Source organism: Urocampus carinirostris, chromosome 3 (genome assembly GCF_059441175.1).
Source record: "Urocampus carinirostris isolate Australia breed hairy pipefish chromosome 3, RoL_Ucar_1.0, whole genome shotgun sequence".
Taxonomy (NCBI): Eukaryota; Metazoa; Chordata; class Actinopteri; order Syngnathiformes; family Syngnathidae; genus Urocampus; species Urocampus carinirostris.
Genome location: NC_142351.1, coordinates 13776249 through 13793158, shown reverse-complemented (window position 1 = coordinate 13793158; position 16910 = coordinate 13776249). Strand labels below are relative to the sequence as shown.

Genomic DNA, 16910 nt, shown 5'->3' with positions numbered 1-16910 from the left:
CGAAAACTAATCTTATAATCTTTAAATTTCAAAGCTAAATGAAATCACTTGATAATGAGTTATTTTCCTCATTGAAACATTGTCGCCACCTTGTGCTAAATTTTAGTAGAAGTAGTAGATTTCTCGACAGGCATTTAAGTGTTCATAAAAAATGGCTCTATGAGACTTCCTCTTACAGGGAAACGTAGTCTTAAACTGGGGTTCTAACGGCCACTATAGTCTTTTAGCACTACAATTCCCACAGTTCTATCTGTCCTTTCCTTGTGTCGAGCAATATGGCGTCTTGTTGAAGCGTACACGGATCGCAAGCGTTTTGTTTACAAGTCAACACGGTATACCTAAAATATTGTTTTTTATTCCATTTGCTTGTCCAAAGTAGTGGTAAACGTTTGTGCTATACCTCATGCAAAATATTTTTGTTTTTATATGGCTTGTTTTCTTGAGTGCCGTTCCAGTTGTTCCTCACTTTGCTCACAGTGGTTATTCAAGCAAAGTAGCATATACGTAATTTAGCAATAAGCAATTAAAACGGTGGTTTGAAAGACACACTTGTAGTCTGTTCGTGTCACAGCTTCCTGACACCTGAGTAAGATCCGCGAAATAAGGTCCAATATCAATAAGACATGCATTTATATTGCCCAACCATGTGTTGCTTGTATTGCGTGCTGACATTACTATATAAGTTGAATTGTCCTACAGAACTATTTACATCCCATGCTTCTAACTCTCGTACATAGTGATTTATATAATATATACTATGAAATATAAACAAGCATTCCTAATAATAACGAATGTTGTCGAAATATCTGCAGGATAAAATGTGACTATTCTTTACCATTTTATGCTTTTGCTTTCAGATGGCAGCCGATTCCTTGGAGAAAAAAGATGTTGACTCCTCAGGGACCAAAGATCGAGAGGGGAAACACAGCCGATCACGGGAAAGGGATCGGAAATCATCACCTATGCGCAAACGTCGTAGATCTCGGGAGCGAAATCGCTCAAAATCTGTTGAAAGGTATGATCTCCAGTTTCGAACATTGGAAAATTGTAAAAATAAATAATGATCCTCAACTGGTGGATCTGCAAAAGCTAGAAAAGACATGACTGTATTATTTTGAATCCTGGTGCACAGAACAGAGGCATGGGTCATATTAAGCAAGAGACAAGAAGTGAAGCTATCTCATGCTTGAGCAATTGTCTTTTTTAGGGGCATTTAGACTCCAGAAATTTAAGGTTTTATCTCTTTTTATGAATGCAGAGATCGCCGAATGAAAGACAGAGAGAAGGATCGTGAACGAGAGAAGGAGCGAGACAGAAGCAGAAAAGACAGAGACAGCCATCGACGCGACAAGGATCGGGGCCGCCGCTCCAGGTCTGTAGACTTGTTGGCCCATCATTGGTGGACCAATTTTTTTGATGAAAAAAAAAAAAAAATAGGTATGATTGTGTGTTTGCTTTTGTTAGCATTCGCTGTAACTACGTTCAGTACACTTAACAACTGGCAGCTAGTCAATAGTGTATAATTTGCCTATAGTGATAGGCTGTCGTTTACTCCATCTGCAAACTTATGTCGATAAAATCGATAGGTGTTTTATTGCTGTCTATATTTTCCTCATGCTGAGGTTTTTTAGTTTTTCCTTGCCCGCATGCTGGTTTCTGATCTGGGGATGAGCAGTCCTTGGAGACATTTTGTGAGTAAGGGCTGTACAAATATATGTGACGTGAGTAGATGGACAAAGAAATGAAGGGTAGGTGGGACGGACAACAACAAATAAGCATCAGTCTAAGTTAAGGCTGGGCAAATAATTGAGATCATATGATTAATTTGTCATTTAAAAAGTTGACAATTTGAAAATGTGTTACTAAAATCGAGGGTAAGACATTAATACCTGATTTCTAACTATCAAAATTACTGCTGTTTATCAAACGATAGTTACTAGAGAACGAGACTGGAAGTCTCATTTCTTTACTCATTTTTAACTATTTTTGTGTGTGTGTTTTGATGAGAAACATTCAACTTTTGTATATTTTGAATTTTAAATGGTAAATAGTAAATGGTCTGCTTTTTAAGCCACTGACAACCTCCCAAAGCGCTTTACTATGTACTTCACACTTACCATTCACACTCACACACCGATAGCGGAGAAAGCCATGCAGAGCGCCTACCAAACAAATTTAACCTAAATAAACAATGTAATAAGTGTCAACCCCGTGGCTCAATTTAAATAAGTTTTCTTTGATTGTCAAAATTATTGTCCAATGGTTCTATGACAAGAAATATTAAAGGGATATTCTGTAGTATTTAGCCCCTCCTAGTAGTAATATACGTGATCAGAAAAGTATACATATATTATTTGAATAATAAGCAAAAATACCTGAACGATCATATAAACCTGTATTTTTTGAAATGTAGGTCAAGAAATTACTTTTTACATTATAGATCATGAGGCTCACTTAAAGAGAGCTGACATGACTGTTTGCCATTTTGCTGTTAAGGGTACCCCCAAAAAACAAAAAGAAAAAAGCTGGTTAAAAAATAAAATGGTGTGGTTTGGTCCCTTTGAGTCTTTGTAGTTTGTAACCTTCCCTGTGCTTTGGAGCAGTCATTTTCAGTTGCACTACACTTAAATGTATTACAAAAATATCTGGGAACATCTTTTGCTGCTAGAACAAGCACCCCGAAATACCTTCAAAACTTTCCCCCACCTCGAAATGTTTTGGAGCACGTCACAGGAGAAACACAGGACTTGTCTATTTGGAACTTCACTCCATTGGGCTACAATATACTTGTTTAGCTTTTTTCTATGTTTTAAACTCTTCAACCATATAATGCAGCACCGTGCAAAGAATGGCACAATATTGTAAAGGCTGCTTGCTTTCTTTTTGTGACTTATCAGGCTGTGTCAATCAAGCTGGCTGCTCAATTTATACAATTTGCCAAAAACCAACCACACTTATTTCATCCCTAATCTTTTCCGGGGAAAACTTGTAGAGCTTATGTATTGTGATTTTCCCAAACTTTTAAAAAAGTACCAATAGTAAGGCGTTCAGTAAGCCCCTAAATTTTGTTATTTAAGGAAGTTTATCAAAGGCTATAAATAGCTTCTTTTTTTGGGCCAGCTATGAGTGTTACTTTAGCGTTAAACTAATTCAATATCAGTGGTTAGCGCTTGTGCGGCACAGTTCATGTCATGGGAACCTGTCGTGGGTTCAAATCCAGCTCCAGACTTCCTGTGCGGAGTTTGTATGTTCTCCCCGTGCTTGCGTGGGTTTCCTCCCACATTCCAAAAACATGCATTTCAGGTGAATTGGCCGGTCCAAATTGTCCCTAGGTGTGAATGAGCGAATGAGTTGTCTGTCCCTGTGTGCCCTGCAATTGGCTAGCAACCAGTTCAGGGTGTCCCCTGCCCACTGCCTGAAGATGGCTGGGATGGGCTCCAGCCCCCCCGCGACCCTAATGAGGATAAGAGGTACGGCTAATGAGATGAGATGAACTTTACGTTTTTCTTTGGGTTGTTACAGTTTATTGTGCAGATTTGTAATACACGTTGTCCCCTTAAACTTTTATATTAAGGCATGGGCCTCAAACTATAATCCATTCGGGCCACAATTGACCCCTTGGCTGCAGGTTTATGACACCTACAATGCACAGTCTCCATTGGTCATGAATGGAGCTGGGTCCATGCTCATCCTCCTAAGGTTAAATATGACTTCCTTGGATTTTATGTGTACAGGTCTTCAGTTTTTAAAGGTTCTTTATAAATAACATTATACTGTAAGCATTGAGTCTTCGGTCAAATAATCTTCCTGATTTTATTTATAGCAAGGTTATTAGATTAATATAAGTTTTCCTTTAACTCTGGCATTTGACCTGCCTATATCGACTACAAATGGCTTTTAGAATAGACATTAGGCTATGTCCTAAATCTTTAACTACATGACAGTTTTGTTTGTTTGTTTGTCTGGAGTGTTGTTGACTGACTGATAAAATGACTATTTTGGGGGAGGCCTTAGTGCCCAGTCTTGCTCAAGTGCCTAACGATACTGGTTTGTCATGTTTTGTTTAGAAGTCTCTCACCCAAGTCGAAGGATACCAAGATAAAGAACGAAAAGGAAATAAAACCAGAGGAAGAAGAAGATGAAAAAAAGAAAAAAGTGAAGGTTGAGTGTTTGAGCTCTGAATTTTATTCTGTGTCCCGGTACAAGTGTCGAGACATACGTTCCTTCTTCTCAGGTACAGCCATTATCTTTGGAGGAGCTTCTAGCTAAGAAGAAAGCAGAAGAAGAAGCACAATCAAAGGTGACACATTTTCTTGAAAAAAAAAAAAAAAAAAAACACCGATACAGTTTCTGGGACTTGCTTATTTTCTCACCCCTTTAATTTCACATTATTACAGCCAAAGTTCCTGTCAAAAGCAGAGAGAGAAGCAGAGGCTCTTAAGCGGCGGGAGCAAGAGGTAGAAGAGAAAAAGAAAATGATGGATGAGGAGAGGAAGAAGAGAAGGGCTTTTCAGGACATTGGAAGAAAAATGCTCGGTGTGTGTCATTCTTTAATTTGCTCGGTCACTGTCTTCTGTAACACCCAAGAAGTGACGGTTCAAAGCTGTATTGCATATTGCAGAGGATCCACAAGAAAGGGAGAGACGGGAACGACGAGAGCGGATGGATCGGGAGAGCAACGGGAACGAAGAGGACGATGGACGGCAAAAGATTAGAGAGGAAAAAGACAAGGGCAAAGAACTACAGGCTATCAAGGTTGGAAGTTTGTCACGCTTCAAAAACGTATTGTCCCGCAATGGACTTGTAGTCATTAGAATAGTGGCACTGATTAAGCTCGCAGTGCTTTCAGCACCATAAGGCATACAGACGCTCCCCTACTGACGACCATTCACTTATGAAAAATGGTAGATACGAACATTATTTTTGGGACTTTGAAAAATATCCAGACATTGCTGTCAGTTAGACTTTTTATTGTGTGCACCTTTTTCCAAGTACAGGACAAAATTAGTGCTTCTTTCCGCCGCTACCGGCGTGTGGCACTGTGAGAGCTCACCAAGCATCCACCCCAAAGAAGAAATCCGGCCTTCTCTTCCTAGTTTGTGTTTGACATTTTTATTGTTTAATAACTCATGCATCCATTTAATATGGTTGGTGTAAAGTGTAGGCGAGACGTTTCTCTTGAAATGAAAGTTGAATAAGAAAGCCTGATGCGGTTGAGAAAATGTTTGGTTCGCTTTTTTTTCGGCCACTTTCTACCACAGAGGAGGAAGTGGCCTAAATCTTGAAGCCAATCTTCCAGAAGTAAGTTAAACTCAACTTTTTTTTTTATCTTTGTAGAGCATATTATTTCATGAAATGTTTATTTTCTTAGTACAAAACAATACTGCTTTCGTATATAAGCCTTAAACCCACAACTTATGAAGGATCGTCCGGAACCTATCTCGTTCGTAAGTAGGGCAGCGTCTGTACCATTCAGTTACATCTGCCATTGCTTTATTTAACATTTAATTTATTGGAAGTCAGTTTGGGCATTGTGGTTCCCATTAATCCATAATACCAGCCACTATTGTTATCCGTATACATTAAGATAAACTTAAGGAGAACACAGCATTGTGAACTGCATTAACTGCAATTGATTTTGTTCTCAGCCAATTGGAGCGCACGTTGACGTTACCTAACATGACATTTGCAATCAATTACAATATTCAAAAACACATTATAACTTTTCTTCCCCATGTTTTTATTTGTTACAATATCCTGTTTTTTTTAATATATATTGATGTGTTTGTTGTATGGAGATATTTTGATATGTTTACACTCTCAGGGCATTCAAAATTTAATAAACATTTTGCACTTTACAGGAGCGTTACTTGGGTGGGATGAAGAAACGTCGCCGAACACGTCACCTAAACGACAGGAAATTTGTATTTGAGTGGGATGCATCTGAAGATACGTCTGTTGATTACAACCCCATGTATGTTATATTTGCATATGTTATCTTTCCAATCGGATTTGAGAACTCTATCTGAAGAATACGCGACTTTTATTCTGTCATGGGATCAGTGAAGCTACCATAAAAAAGATAATAACACAATGTTTTTCTGTTTTCTGCAACATATTTTTTATAGTTGATGCAAATACTAGTGTATTCATTTATTCAACCCATGAGATCTTTGCCATATTATGTCTAATTTTCTCTTACCAAAGGCAGTATTCATTTATTTTGTTACAGATACAAAGAAAAACATTCGGTGCAGCTTTATGGACGTGGCTTCATCGCCGGTATCGACCTCAAGCAGCAGAAAAGAGAGCAATCGCGTTTCTATGGGGACCTGATGGAGAAAAGGCGCACAATGGAAGAAAAAGAGCAGGAAGAGTTAGTAGACATTTTTCAACGATTTCCTTTCCTGACAGTTTACCCTCTGTTTGAGTGCCATGCCACATTGCTTATCTTAGGACGAGACTGAAGAAGATGCGCAAGAAAGAAGCCAAGCAGCGCTGGGACGACAGACACTGGTCTCAGAAAAAGTTGGACGAGATGACCGACAGAGACTGGAGAATCTTCCGTGAGGACTACAGCATCACCACAAAGGGAGGGAAAATCCCCAACCCCATCAGGAACTGGAAAGAGTACCAGCTTCCAGCACATATCCTCGAGGTTATCGACAAATGTGGATACAAGGTCAGTACGTCTGCCAAAATTGACATTATATGTGTTTCCTGTAAAAAGATTTTTCGGAATGACACATTTGTTTTAGGGCTGCAACAATTAGTCGATGTCTTTGTGATTAAGGGCTTTACAAATAAACTTGACTTGACAAAAATTGATTATAGATGGCTGACAATGAGTTCCATTGTCAACTATTGTTCAGGGTTCCCACGGGTCCTTGAAAAGTCTTAAATGAATTAAATTTACTTTTGTAAAAATAAGGCCTTGATTGGCAATAACATGTCTTGAATCCAATTTTGAAAGTCTTAAAAATATGAACACTAAAGATTTTTATTTGTTTGAACTAATATTTATTAATTGTCTTTTATACTAATTCACCGATTTACACTTGTGGCAACATCGCATAACTACAATAACAGAACTTGTTTCAGTCGGGCCTTTCAGAATAGACCTAGGTCCAAGGCAGTGGTGTCATACATACGGCCCGCGGCCCGGAACCGGCCCCCAAGGAGGTCCGATCAGGCCCGCAGGATAATATAAAAGTGGAAAAAAGGCACAAACGACATGGAATGCATATTTTTAATAAGATGCAATTCACGGATTGTCCACTAGGGTGCAGAGTGCTGCTGTTTCGATCAATGTAGTGTGATGCAGATTTGAGGCGTAGGTCTGGATAAATTTTATCAGCATCTACTACCAGGGTACTCCAAATTAACATCCCTAGCTGCTAGAATTTTGTGCATGTTTACAGCAACCTACCTTTGTGAACAAATCTTCTCAGTAATGAATATCAATAAAACAAAAATGCGTTTAAAGCTCACAAACAAGCACTTAAATGACATTCTAAAGTGTCAGCTAGTCTGGGCATGACACCTGCTATTGAAGCATTTGTACAGGCATAAAAGATGCTAGATATCAGGAACAAGAACAAGTCCAGACTAGACTTTTAATATGCTGCCTTAGAATACATACCAATTTTTCTTGTGTTAACACATAATTAGATCAAACTTCTACAAAATTTAAGAAAATTTGATAATTATTCTATTATTCAACCAATCGTTTCAATAGTCTGTGACTATTCGACTATTAAAATACTCATGAATTGCAGTCCTAATTTGTTTAAATCCTACTATTTAATTGCAGGCTGTGTTCTGAGCATGTTCTTCATCAGATTCATTGTCTTTTCTTGGAATTTTAGGATCCCACTCCTATTCAGAGGCAGGCCATTCCTATTGGCTTACAGAACCGCGACATCATCGGCGTGGCTGAGACCGGTAGCGGTAAAACGGCTGCTTTCCTCATCCCGCTGCTTGTTTGGATCACAACCCTTCCAAAAATTGACAGGTGATGCTATGCCCGCCAAAGTAAACAGGCAAACTTGTCCTTCTGTGTGACACGCAATATCTATTCGGTACAGGATTGAGGACTCTGATCAGGGTCCTTACGCCGTGATCCTGGCACCGACTCGAGAGTTGGCGCAGCAGATCGAGGAAGAAACGATCAAGTTTGGGAAACCGCTCGGCATTCGTACGGTGGCTGTTATTGGTGGAATCTCCAGAGAGGACCAGGGCTTCCGTCTCAGGATGGGCTGTGAGGTCAGATGTTGCCTTTTATTCTGAATGGGCTGTTTGGATGCAAAACTATTTTTTGGGGAATCAAATTCAAAGCTAGACTTCAAATTTAATTCAGTGTAATTCTGGTGAAATTGTTCTTTGGAGCGAGCTTTCGAATCAGAGTGGATTTAGAGAAAAACGAGTTGCTGTGTTTAGTGGTTTTTCGGCCTTTTGTTAAACAAAGCAAAAGCCAAATATGCGAGGACAATGGAGGAATCCTTCATCTTTATCAGTGTCTGAAACTCATGACAAAAAGTTAGCGGACACCAGGGCATACAACTCTAAAACGTTGCCTGCCCAGCCATAAAGTTGCCTGCCCCATTTTTCACAACTTGAAACACAATAAGACGACTAATCGCAAAAAAAAACATTGTTGCAAAGTATTGAGGATTGATAATCAGAATATATAACAGAACAACACTTTAAAATTAAGTTTCATTGCATTTATATGACATCGCTGTTTTCCATCTGCCATCAGTATATACCTGTATTTTCTCATCTTCATTCATGCAATGTTTGCGTTGCGTCGTCTGCTACAAGCCACGTGAACTCCTCTTTCCAAGATGCTTTTATGTATGTTTACGTTTTGTAGCGTCATAAATTTTGTTAGCTTCTTTTGAATCTTCTGGGGCTGAGGCTTTGGCTTGATTCCTATCCACTTATCCATTTTTCTTGTGTTCTCTGTGCGTCTATATGCAAATGTATGACTTTATAACGCTCGGAAAAGTCCGGAAGCACGAAGTTTTTCGATGCAGGCTTCTGATTGGCTGCGGAGTATGAAAATTGCCAAAACAAACTGAAATTCCAAAATTTCCAAACCTAATGAAGAAAAAAATTAAATTGATTTAAATAACTGCCGCTAACATCCTGGTCTCTGAACAAATAAAGCTTGTTAGGTAATGTGTAGTTTTAACATGACTTTATGATATTCAGGATTAAAGGATAACTCTTAATCAAGCAGACCATTTTATTGTCTGGTACAGTGGTTCTTGACCTGGATTCGATTGACCCCAAGGGTTAGGTGGGTCAGTCTCAGGGGTTTGGTGGCGCTTCTGCCGCTGAGGTCAAGACACACTGACTTATGTCTATAAGCATTGACATGGCGCACTTAGCCCATCACTGGCTGCAGATGATCATGTGATATTTGCTTGGCCAATCAGTGTTGCTTGTGAATTCTTCAACAAATACCTACAGTACCTGCACGGGACTCATACCCAGCATGGGTGAGACAGCCATTACGTTTGACGTAGAGGCAGCAGAAGTTAATGATGAATACCTTGATGAAAGCCAAGCATATCTAGTCAAGTCATGTTTATTTGTATAGCCCTTAATCACAAAGAGTCTCAAAGGGCTGCGCAGACCCCAGATTATGGCGAACCACAGACTATTATTACACCATTCCCTGATCTAAAACCTACATGAGGGCAAATAATACACAGATATTGGCAACATAAAATATAGGTTTTTCAAATGCTATAGAATAGAAGTGTGTTTTAAGCTAAGATTCAAACATTTCCACTGAGGTTGCAGATTGAATCTCAGTAGGAAGAGCATTCCACAGCACCGGTGCCCGAATGGAGAACGCTCTCGAACCTGCGGATCTCCTTTTGGCTCTTGGGATCACTAGGAGACCAGCATTTTCAGAGCGAAGGCTTCGGACCAGAACATTGGGGGAAATTAAATCCGAAAGATGAGTGAGCAAGTCCATGCATGATTTTGTATACTACCAACAGAACTTTAAAATCACATTTTAAGCTAACAGGGAGCCAATGCTAGCTAAAATCGGGGTAATGTGATGAAACTTTCTTGTCTTAGTTAAAAGCCTCACTGCAGCATTTTGTACCAGCTGAAGGCTTTTGATTTTGGACTTCGGGAGACCGGAGAGTAGTGCATTACAGTAATCGGGACGAAAGGTAACAAACGCATTAATTATAATCTCTGCATCGGACTGAGACAGCAAGCGGCGAATTTTAGCAATGTTGCGAAGATGGAAAAAAGCTGTTCTAGTAATATTCTTAACATGTGTTTAAAGGACAAATCAGGGTCAAATATGACACCTACATTTTTGACTGAGTCACTCTGGGTGATATGACATGTAATATTACATATTACATCATAACTGGTCTCTTAAAGGCAACACCACCGGTCACACTGATTTGTAGCTCTGTGACTTATTGTGATTTCATGCTCTATGGTGTTTTTTTATCTGCATAGTTCATTATGTGCACCAGTAGAAGAACTGTCTTGATTTTGAAAACATTTTATTTTAGACTTAAGTAGGGTTTAGCCAATGCACATATGAAAAATGTGGGGTTCTGTAGCCCTTTTGCTCAATTTTACGATGCTGACTTGCTCCAACAGATTGTAATTGCCACCCCTGGCCGTCTGATCGACGTACTTGAGAATCGCTACCTGGTGCTGGGCCGCTGCACCTACGTGGTCCTGGACGAAGCCGACCGTATGATCGATATGGGCTTCGAACCCGACGTCCAAAAAATTCTGGAGTACATCCCGGTGACCAATCAGAAACCGGACACAGAAGAAGCAGAGGACCCTGAGAAAATGACAATGAACTTTGAGTCTGGGAAACATAAATACAGACAAGTACGCCGAATCCTTTTGCCTGTGATCCACCGCTCAATTTTTGTAAACCTAAAACACATTTTGCTTTTCAGACCGTCATGTTCACGGCAACTATGCCTCCCGCTGTGGAGAGACTGGCTAGGAGTTACCTGAGACGCGCCGCGGTGGTGTACATCGGGTCTGCGGGCAAACCTCACGAGAGAGTAGAACAAAAAGTGCTGCTCATGTCCGAGGGTGAGAAAAGGTGAGAAATATGGCGTAAACATCTAGCATCATCTTTGCTGCTCAAATTCCTCCATTCGTGATTGTCCTCTGTTTTGTGTTGTACAGGAAGAAACTGCTGGAAGTGTTGTCTCGTGGATTCGAGCCACCTATCATTATCTTTGTCAACCAAAAGAAGGGCTGTGATGTGCTGGCTAAATCCTTGGAGAAGATGGGCGTAAGTGTTTGCAGATTTTTAGACTTTTCATTAATAAACCACGAACCACATAAGATATAGCATGATACAATGCGATATGCGATACATGATATGCTACGGTATGCAATTACATATATCGTAGCTTATATGATATTCACCCTTATAGCAAAAAGGTGTGATAGAACTTTTTCATGTAAATTATTTTATGGGTATCAAAGAAAGGGTGTCAAACATTCTGCCTGTATCAGGCCGGCCAACGGATTTAATTCGCCTGCGAGAAAATGCTAATAGGAGCACAATATGTATTCTGTGTAGCACTATTTAGTTACTCTATATAACACGCTACAGTGGGCATTTGCACGTCACACTGGGTATTTGTATATTGTATTCTTTTGGCTTTATTATTGTATTGTTTCACAGCACAGGGATGCTGCTGGAAATGTGAATTTCCCTTAGGGGATGAATAAAGTATCTATCTATCTATCTATCTATCTAAGAGAAAAATGAGCCACATCACGTCAAACAATGACCTGCAGTCCTAAATATGTCCACTGGATGTCTCCAAAGCCAAATGCCACTCCCAAAGAAAACCACCTACTCTAACTGTATTTGCTGACAACCATTTATCAACCAGAGAACATTTGAGGAAACCATCCGTCGCAATGTTACTTGATTTAAAACAGAAGTTTCGGATGTGCTGCTTAAGGCTATAAGGTTGCATTAAAGTGTGGTGCGTGGATGTTCCTCACAACCTCAAAAATTCCTACTAAACTATGTTTTTTATCTCCAGTGACTGAAAATTATCGGTTCGCACCTGGATTGAAAAATACAAAATGAAAATTAGCACCTTGGTGTCTTTGAAGAAGCTTATTTCTTTATAGTAGATGTAAAATTTAACAGCAAAGGTTCTGATTTCAGTTAAACTTTTCATAAAAAAAGTAAAAAGCAAAATGACTTTTTCAAAATTATTAAATCATTTCCTTTTAAATTGGGTTTTTTGTGCTATTCCTGTCACGTTCCAGCTTCCCTGAGTTAAGTAAACTGTAATGGAAATTAATTCAATTTTTATTTTTTCATTTTATTTTTTACAATTGCACAGTTAACAAAACACTACAAGAGATTAATACGTCTTATTGAAGGAAATATAAATGAATGAGGAACTAATCCCCCAACAATATTGGTTTTACACCCCTGAGTCGTAATCTAATAGTGAGTTTACGTTAGATCCTCATCTCTACACCTTAAACACTCTTTTAATGCCATTAATTACTATTCAGTTCCTCATGAGAGTGGTTATTTAAGATGTGGTGTAATGCACATTGCTGTGTGCAGATAGTGAATAATTGTCTAATCGTGCTAATTTTCACTCCACTTCCGGCATCTTATGAGAAAGGTTGCTTTTCACACTTGCTCTGTGAATCAATGAGTTGTAATAATTGAAAGCGGAAGCATCTACAGTAATTAAGGGGACTGGTTTCCTAAAAGCCCGTCACCCCTTTTCGTTTTGGGTGATTTTTTATTTTTGTGAAGTGATGTTTGTTGCAACAGGTCTGGAAAAAAATAAAATAAAACACAGTAATTAATGATATAGAAATATATTTTCGTGTTCATCAATGGTCTTGGTTCCCAAACTTTTGCAGGCTGGCGCTCCCTTGGCTCCCGCAGTGTATTCCTTAGCTAGTCACAGCATTGGTTATTTCTTTGTGCCTTGGCGAACTTTTTTCGTACAGTGAGAAGGTCGCAAATGCCCCATTGATGGAGGTTTGTTTACCTCCCAGTCCAATTGTAGATGCACCTTCTTGGTCTTTTATGTGTAATCCATTTTGACATGCTTTGTATTGTTATGTGTGATCATTTTTAAGGTGCTGGTACAAATTACATGTTTCCTCTGGACCTAGCGACTACGCGAAAGTAAATTCTGCAATGAGCGTTTTCTTCCATTCCACGTCAGCTTCGTCAAAACCAAAATAGGTCCAAACTTTGTATTTGTATTTATTTTATTCAGCCAGTATAAACCATAAACATGATATATACAAGAAATAATTTGACACGTAAACACTCAATAATGATAAAATAATAGATTTAAAAGAATAAAAAGAATAGAGTAAAAAAGATATTGTAGTGTATAATACAAGGTAATTATATAGAATAGTTTAAAAAGAAAGAATATGTAAATAACAAGACTAGAGTAGAATAGGTCGGGAGGCCAGTACCTATTATTTCCTCTGCCGTCAATTCTTTCTGATTGACCTAGTTAAAACGGATTCAATTATAGCACGATAAAAAATGACGAGAATGGATTGACGGACTCCGAATGATTTGAGTTGACGAAGGAAGTAGAGCCTTTGTCCGGCTGACTTTAGAATATCAGTAGCATTGACAGTCCATGTGAGGTCAGCTGACAAGTAAGTACCCAGAAACTTGAATGAATGGACCAGTTCCACCTCACTACCATTAATTGACAGTGGCACATGCAGGGGAGGCTTAGTACGGAAACAAGTGATGTACCGCCCTTCTTCAGTTCAAGCTTCGTTTCGTTCTCGTTTGTTGACTCTGGGACTATGTTTACGTAGTCCGCCATGAAACTTAATGAGCTCACACGGTGGGTGTGGCATAGTGTGGTGCTTGCAAACTTTGAATCGCGTTTTTTGCCTTGTGCTATTATTAAAACTTGCATCTGATTGGTCGGCGCTTTTAAAACTCGAACTTGTGGTTGGCCAAAACTCCATCACTCACTACAAAACTTTGAAAAAACTGCAGTGCTTTGCGGTTTCACAACCGCACTACGTTTAAACTTCTGACTTCCACTTCGGACTGCCGCCCCCCTACCGCCTCCCTACCGCCCCCTTCTTCCTCACTGTCCCCAGATCTTTCCACTGCCCCCAGGGGGGCGGTACCGCCCACTTTGGGAACCACTGATCTATGGTAATGGAAGACACGAGTAATAAATGTTACAATTCTTCTCTTTCGCAGTACAACGCTTGCACGCTGCACGGTGGCAAAGGTCAGGAGCAGCGAGAGTTTGCCCTCTCCAACCTCAAGGCTGGTGCCAAGGACATTTTGGTGGCCACAGATGTGGCTGGTCGAGGTATCGACATCCAGGATGTGTCCATGGTCCTCAATTACGACATGGCCAAGAACATTGAGGGTAAGTCTCTCTGTTGTTACAGCCATCCATTATGGATTGTTAAGAAATTTCATACAAGCCCCTACTCTTTTGTTACATTTTAAATACATTTTAAAATTGATAACTGCAAATTAAGCCTCGCTCGTAACTTTACTGTGCATATGACAATAATCACTTGGAATTGAGTTTAATTTAAAAATAGACACTCCATTCCATCCATTATCTGCACCGCTTATCACAGAAACATCGAGTTCAGTCTAAAACAAGATACAGGGAAAATATATAGCCGGAGTAGCTCACCGAAGTCGTTGTGTTCAATAATAATGTGCAGCCATGGTCCTCTTATATCCGTGAGTGTAGTAAATCCAGGAGAATAAAATATTTACAAATACAGAATAGTAAAAAATGCTTTCTCTATGCCGTCCACCACGTGCTATTCACATTCATCTTTTTCGGCCAATTGCAGGCTTTGTTTTGCCGCTTAAGCCTATGCCAGCCTGTAAATGATAAAAAGGATCCGCCCCTTGACCTCCGAATAACTTTAGCCAATAGTGATCGATTCAAATCATGATTGACACGTTGGTTAGCCAATGAAACGCCGGTAGATAAATCCCAGCATACATCGCGGACTACTTTGCGTTCGGGGGAAAATCTAGTCGGCGGCTGCAAGTTAGTTGGAAGACTTTGCGACTTAATATTGATCCATAAATAAGGCGCACTGTATTATAAGGCGCATGGTCAGCTTTTGAAAAAAATAAAGGCTTTTAGGTGCGCCTTATAGTGCGGAAAATACGGTATTTGTGTCGTTGCACCTCATCACTTAGGTAACATTCTGCTGACCATTTCTTGTAGATTACATCCATCGTATCGGCCGTACTGGTCGTGCTGGTAAGAGCGGCGTGGCCATGACCTTCCTCACCAAAGAAGACTCTGCTGTCTTCTACGACTTGAAGCAGGCCATCCTGGAGAGCCCCGTGTCCACATGCCCGCCAGAGTTGACTAACCACCCGGATGCACAGCACAAACCTGGAACCATCTTGACCAAGAAGAGGCGAGAAGAGACTATTTTTGCCTGAGTTTTTTTACCCCTCAATTTTACATTTGTCGGTTCAGTAAGCGTCATAAAAAGGGGATCCTCATCTTGAAGATCTATGATGTAATGTGTTTGAACGAATGTCGTTTGCTGTGCTGGAAGTAAGTCAGGATACCTACAGACCAGTAGTCTACTAGTTATCCCTACCCTATTACTCTTATTCTACTCTTTTTGGAAACAAAAAAGACTTCTGCTTTTACTTTGAAAAATACAACATAATGCAACATTTTAGTGTAAACATTTCTATGAAAACATTCATTTGTCTTGTGAATAAATCAACATCTACATTTTTGTTTTTGTTGTAGCTGGTTGCCGAAATTTCCAGCATTTTGTGTCTATGTGATGCATGATTGAAATTTGGGAAGTTTTGCCTTTATCTGCTAGCATAAAAATGGGGTTGCCACACTCTTTCCTTATTTGTAGAACAATTTTAAGCTGTTATGTTATCATGTAGCCCCTATTTAAAGAGATGCTTTAACATTAAAGCATGGAAATCAAAAGTTTATCCCATTTAGTGTTTACGACAAAACAGTGCACGTTTTTGCAGGCCCTACTTACCAACGAAATAGGTTCAGGACGATCGTTTGTAAGTTGAATTTGTTTGTAACTTTCCAAACTCAAGACTGCTTGGCGAAGACTGCATTGGAAGATCTGTTTTTTTATGTAAACTGAAAGAGAACCACGGCCATAAAGTGATAGCAAACACATTACAAGAGGAACATCTCACTTTATTTTGCAGGATGTTCATGAGCTCTTTTCAAAATAAAAAGCTGATGGTAAGTTGCTTCAGTGCTATATTGTGTGTGTTTAAGGTTTATATAAGTATGTTTAAGGCTTGTAGTAGTAGCCTGCATTTTTTTCATACTAAATAATAAACATTTAATAAAATAATAGGCTCTATAAAGATAAATAAAGTTAAGTAACTTACTTTTGTAAGATGAGCTTCAAGAGTTGGGTGACATCCTCCTCCTTGGTAAAAAGTGTCTGAAAAAAGCGATCCAACCATTTTCTTAACGGCATCAAGCTTTCCTATTCAACTTTTTTTTTTTTTTTTTTCAAAAGAAACGGCTCGCCTCTTCTTTACTCTACATCAACCATATTGAATGGATGCACAAGATATTAAACAATAAAAACATCAACGTTCTTAGCACGCAAGAGATATAGTACTATATACGTAGTATGTTTACACACGAACTAGGAAGAGGAAGCCAGATTTCTTCTTTGGGGTGGATGCCGGTAGCGGCAGAAGGAAGCACTACAGGACTGACCTGTAATCGGAAAAAGGTGATAAATACAAAATCTAACTTACAGCAATGTCCAAGTATTTTTCGACATCCCGAAAAAAAGTTTGTATCTACCGTTTTTCGTAATTCGAATGTTCGTAAGTAGGGGAGCGCCTGGACTGC

The 16910-nt window shown here is 39.4% G+C and overlaps 1 protein-coding gene across 1 annotated transcript; it reads left to right on the top strand.

The window, feature by feature from the left end:
* Positions 1–212: 212 nt before the first annotated feature.
* Positions 213–16288, top strand: ddx23 (DEAD (Asp-Glu-Ala-Asp) box polypeptide 23). Its single transcript, XM_088330777.1, has 17 exons — positions 213–332; positions 858–1015; positions 1259–1372; positions 4068–4161; positions 4235–4300; positions 4398–4536; positions 4622–4755; positions 5862–5974; positions 6233–6376; positions 6457–6682; positions 7869–8014; positions 8088–8265; positions 10645–10887; positions 10959–11110; positions 11197–11305; positions 14258–14432; positions 15264–16288. The coding sequence occupies exons 2-17, from the start codon at positions 858–860 to the stop codon at positions 15485–15487; spliced, it is 2415 nt and encodes an 804-aa protein (XP_088186903.1). The 5' UTR covers positions 213–332; the 3' UTR covers positions 15488–16288.
* The last annotated feature ends 622 nt before the right edge of the window (positions 16289–16910 follow it).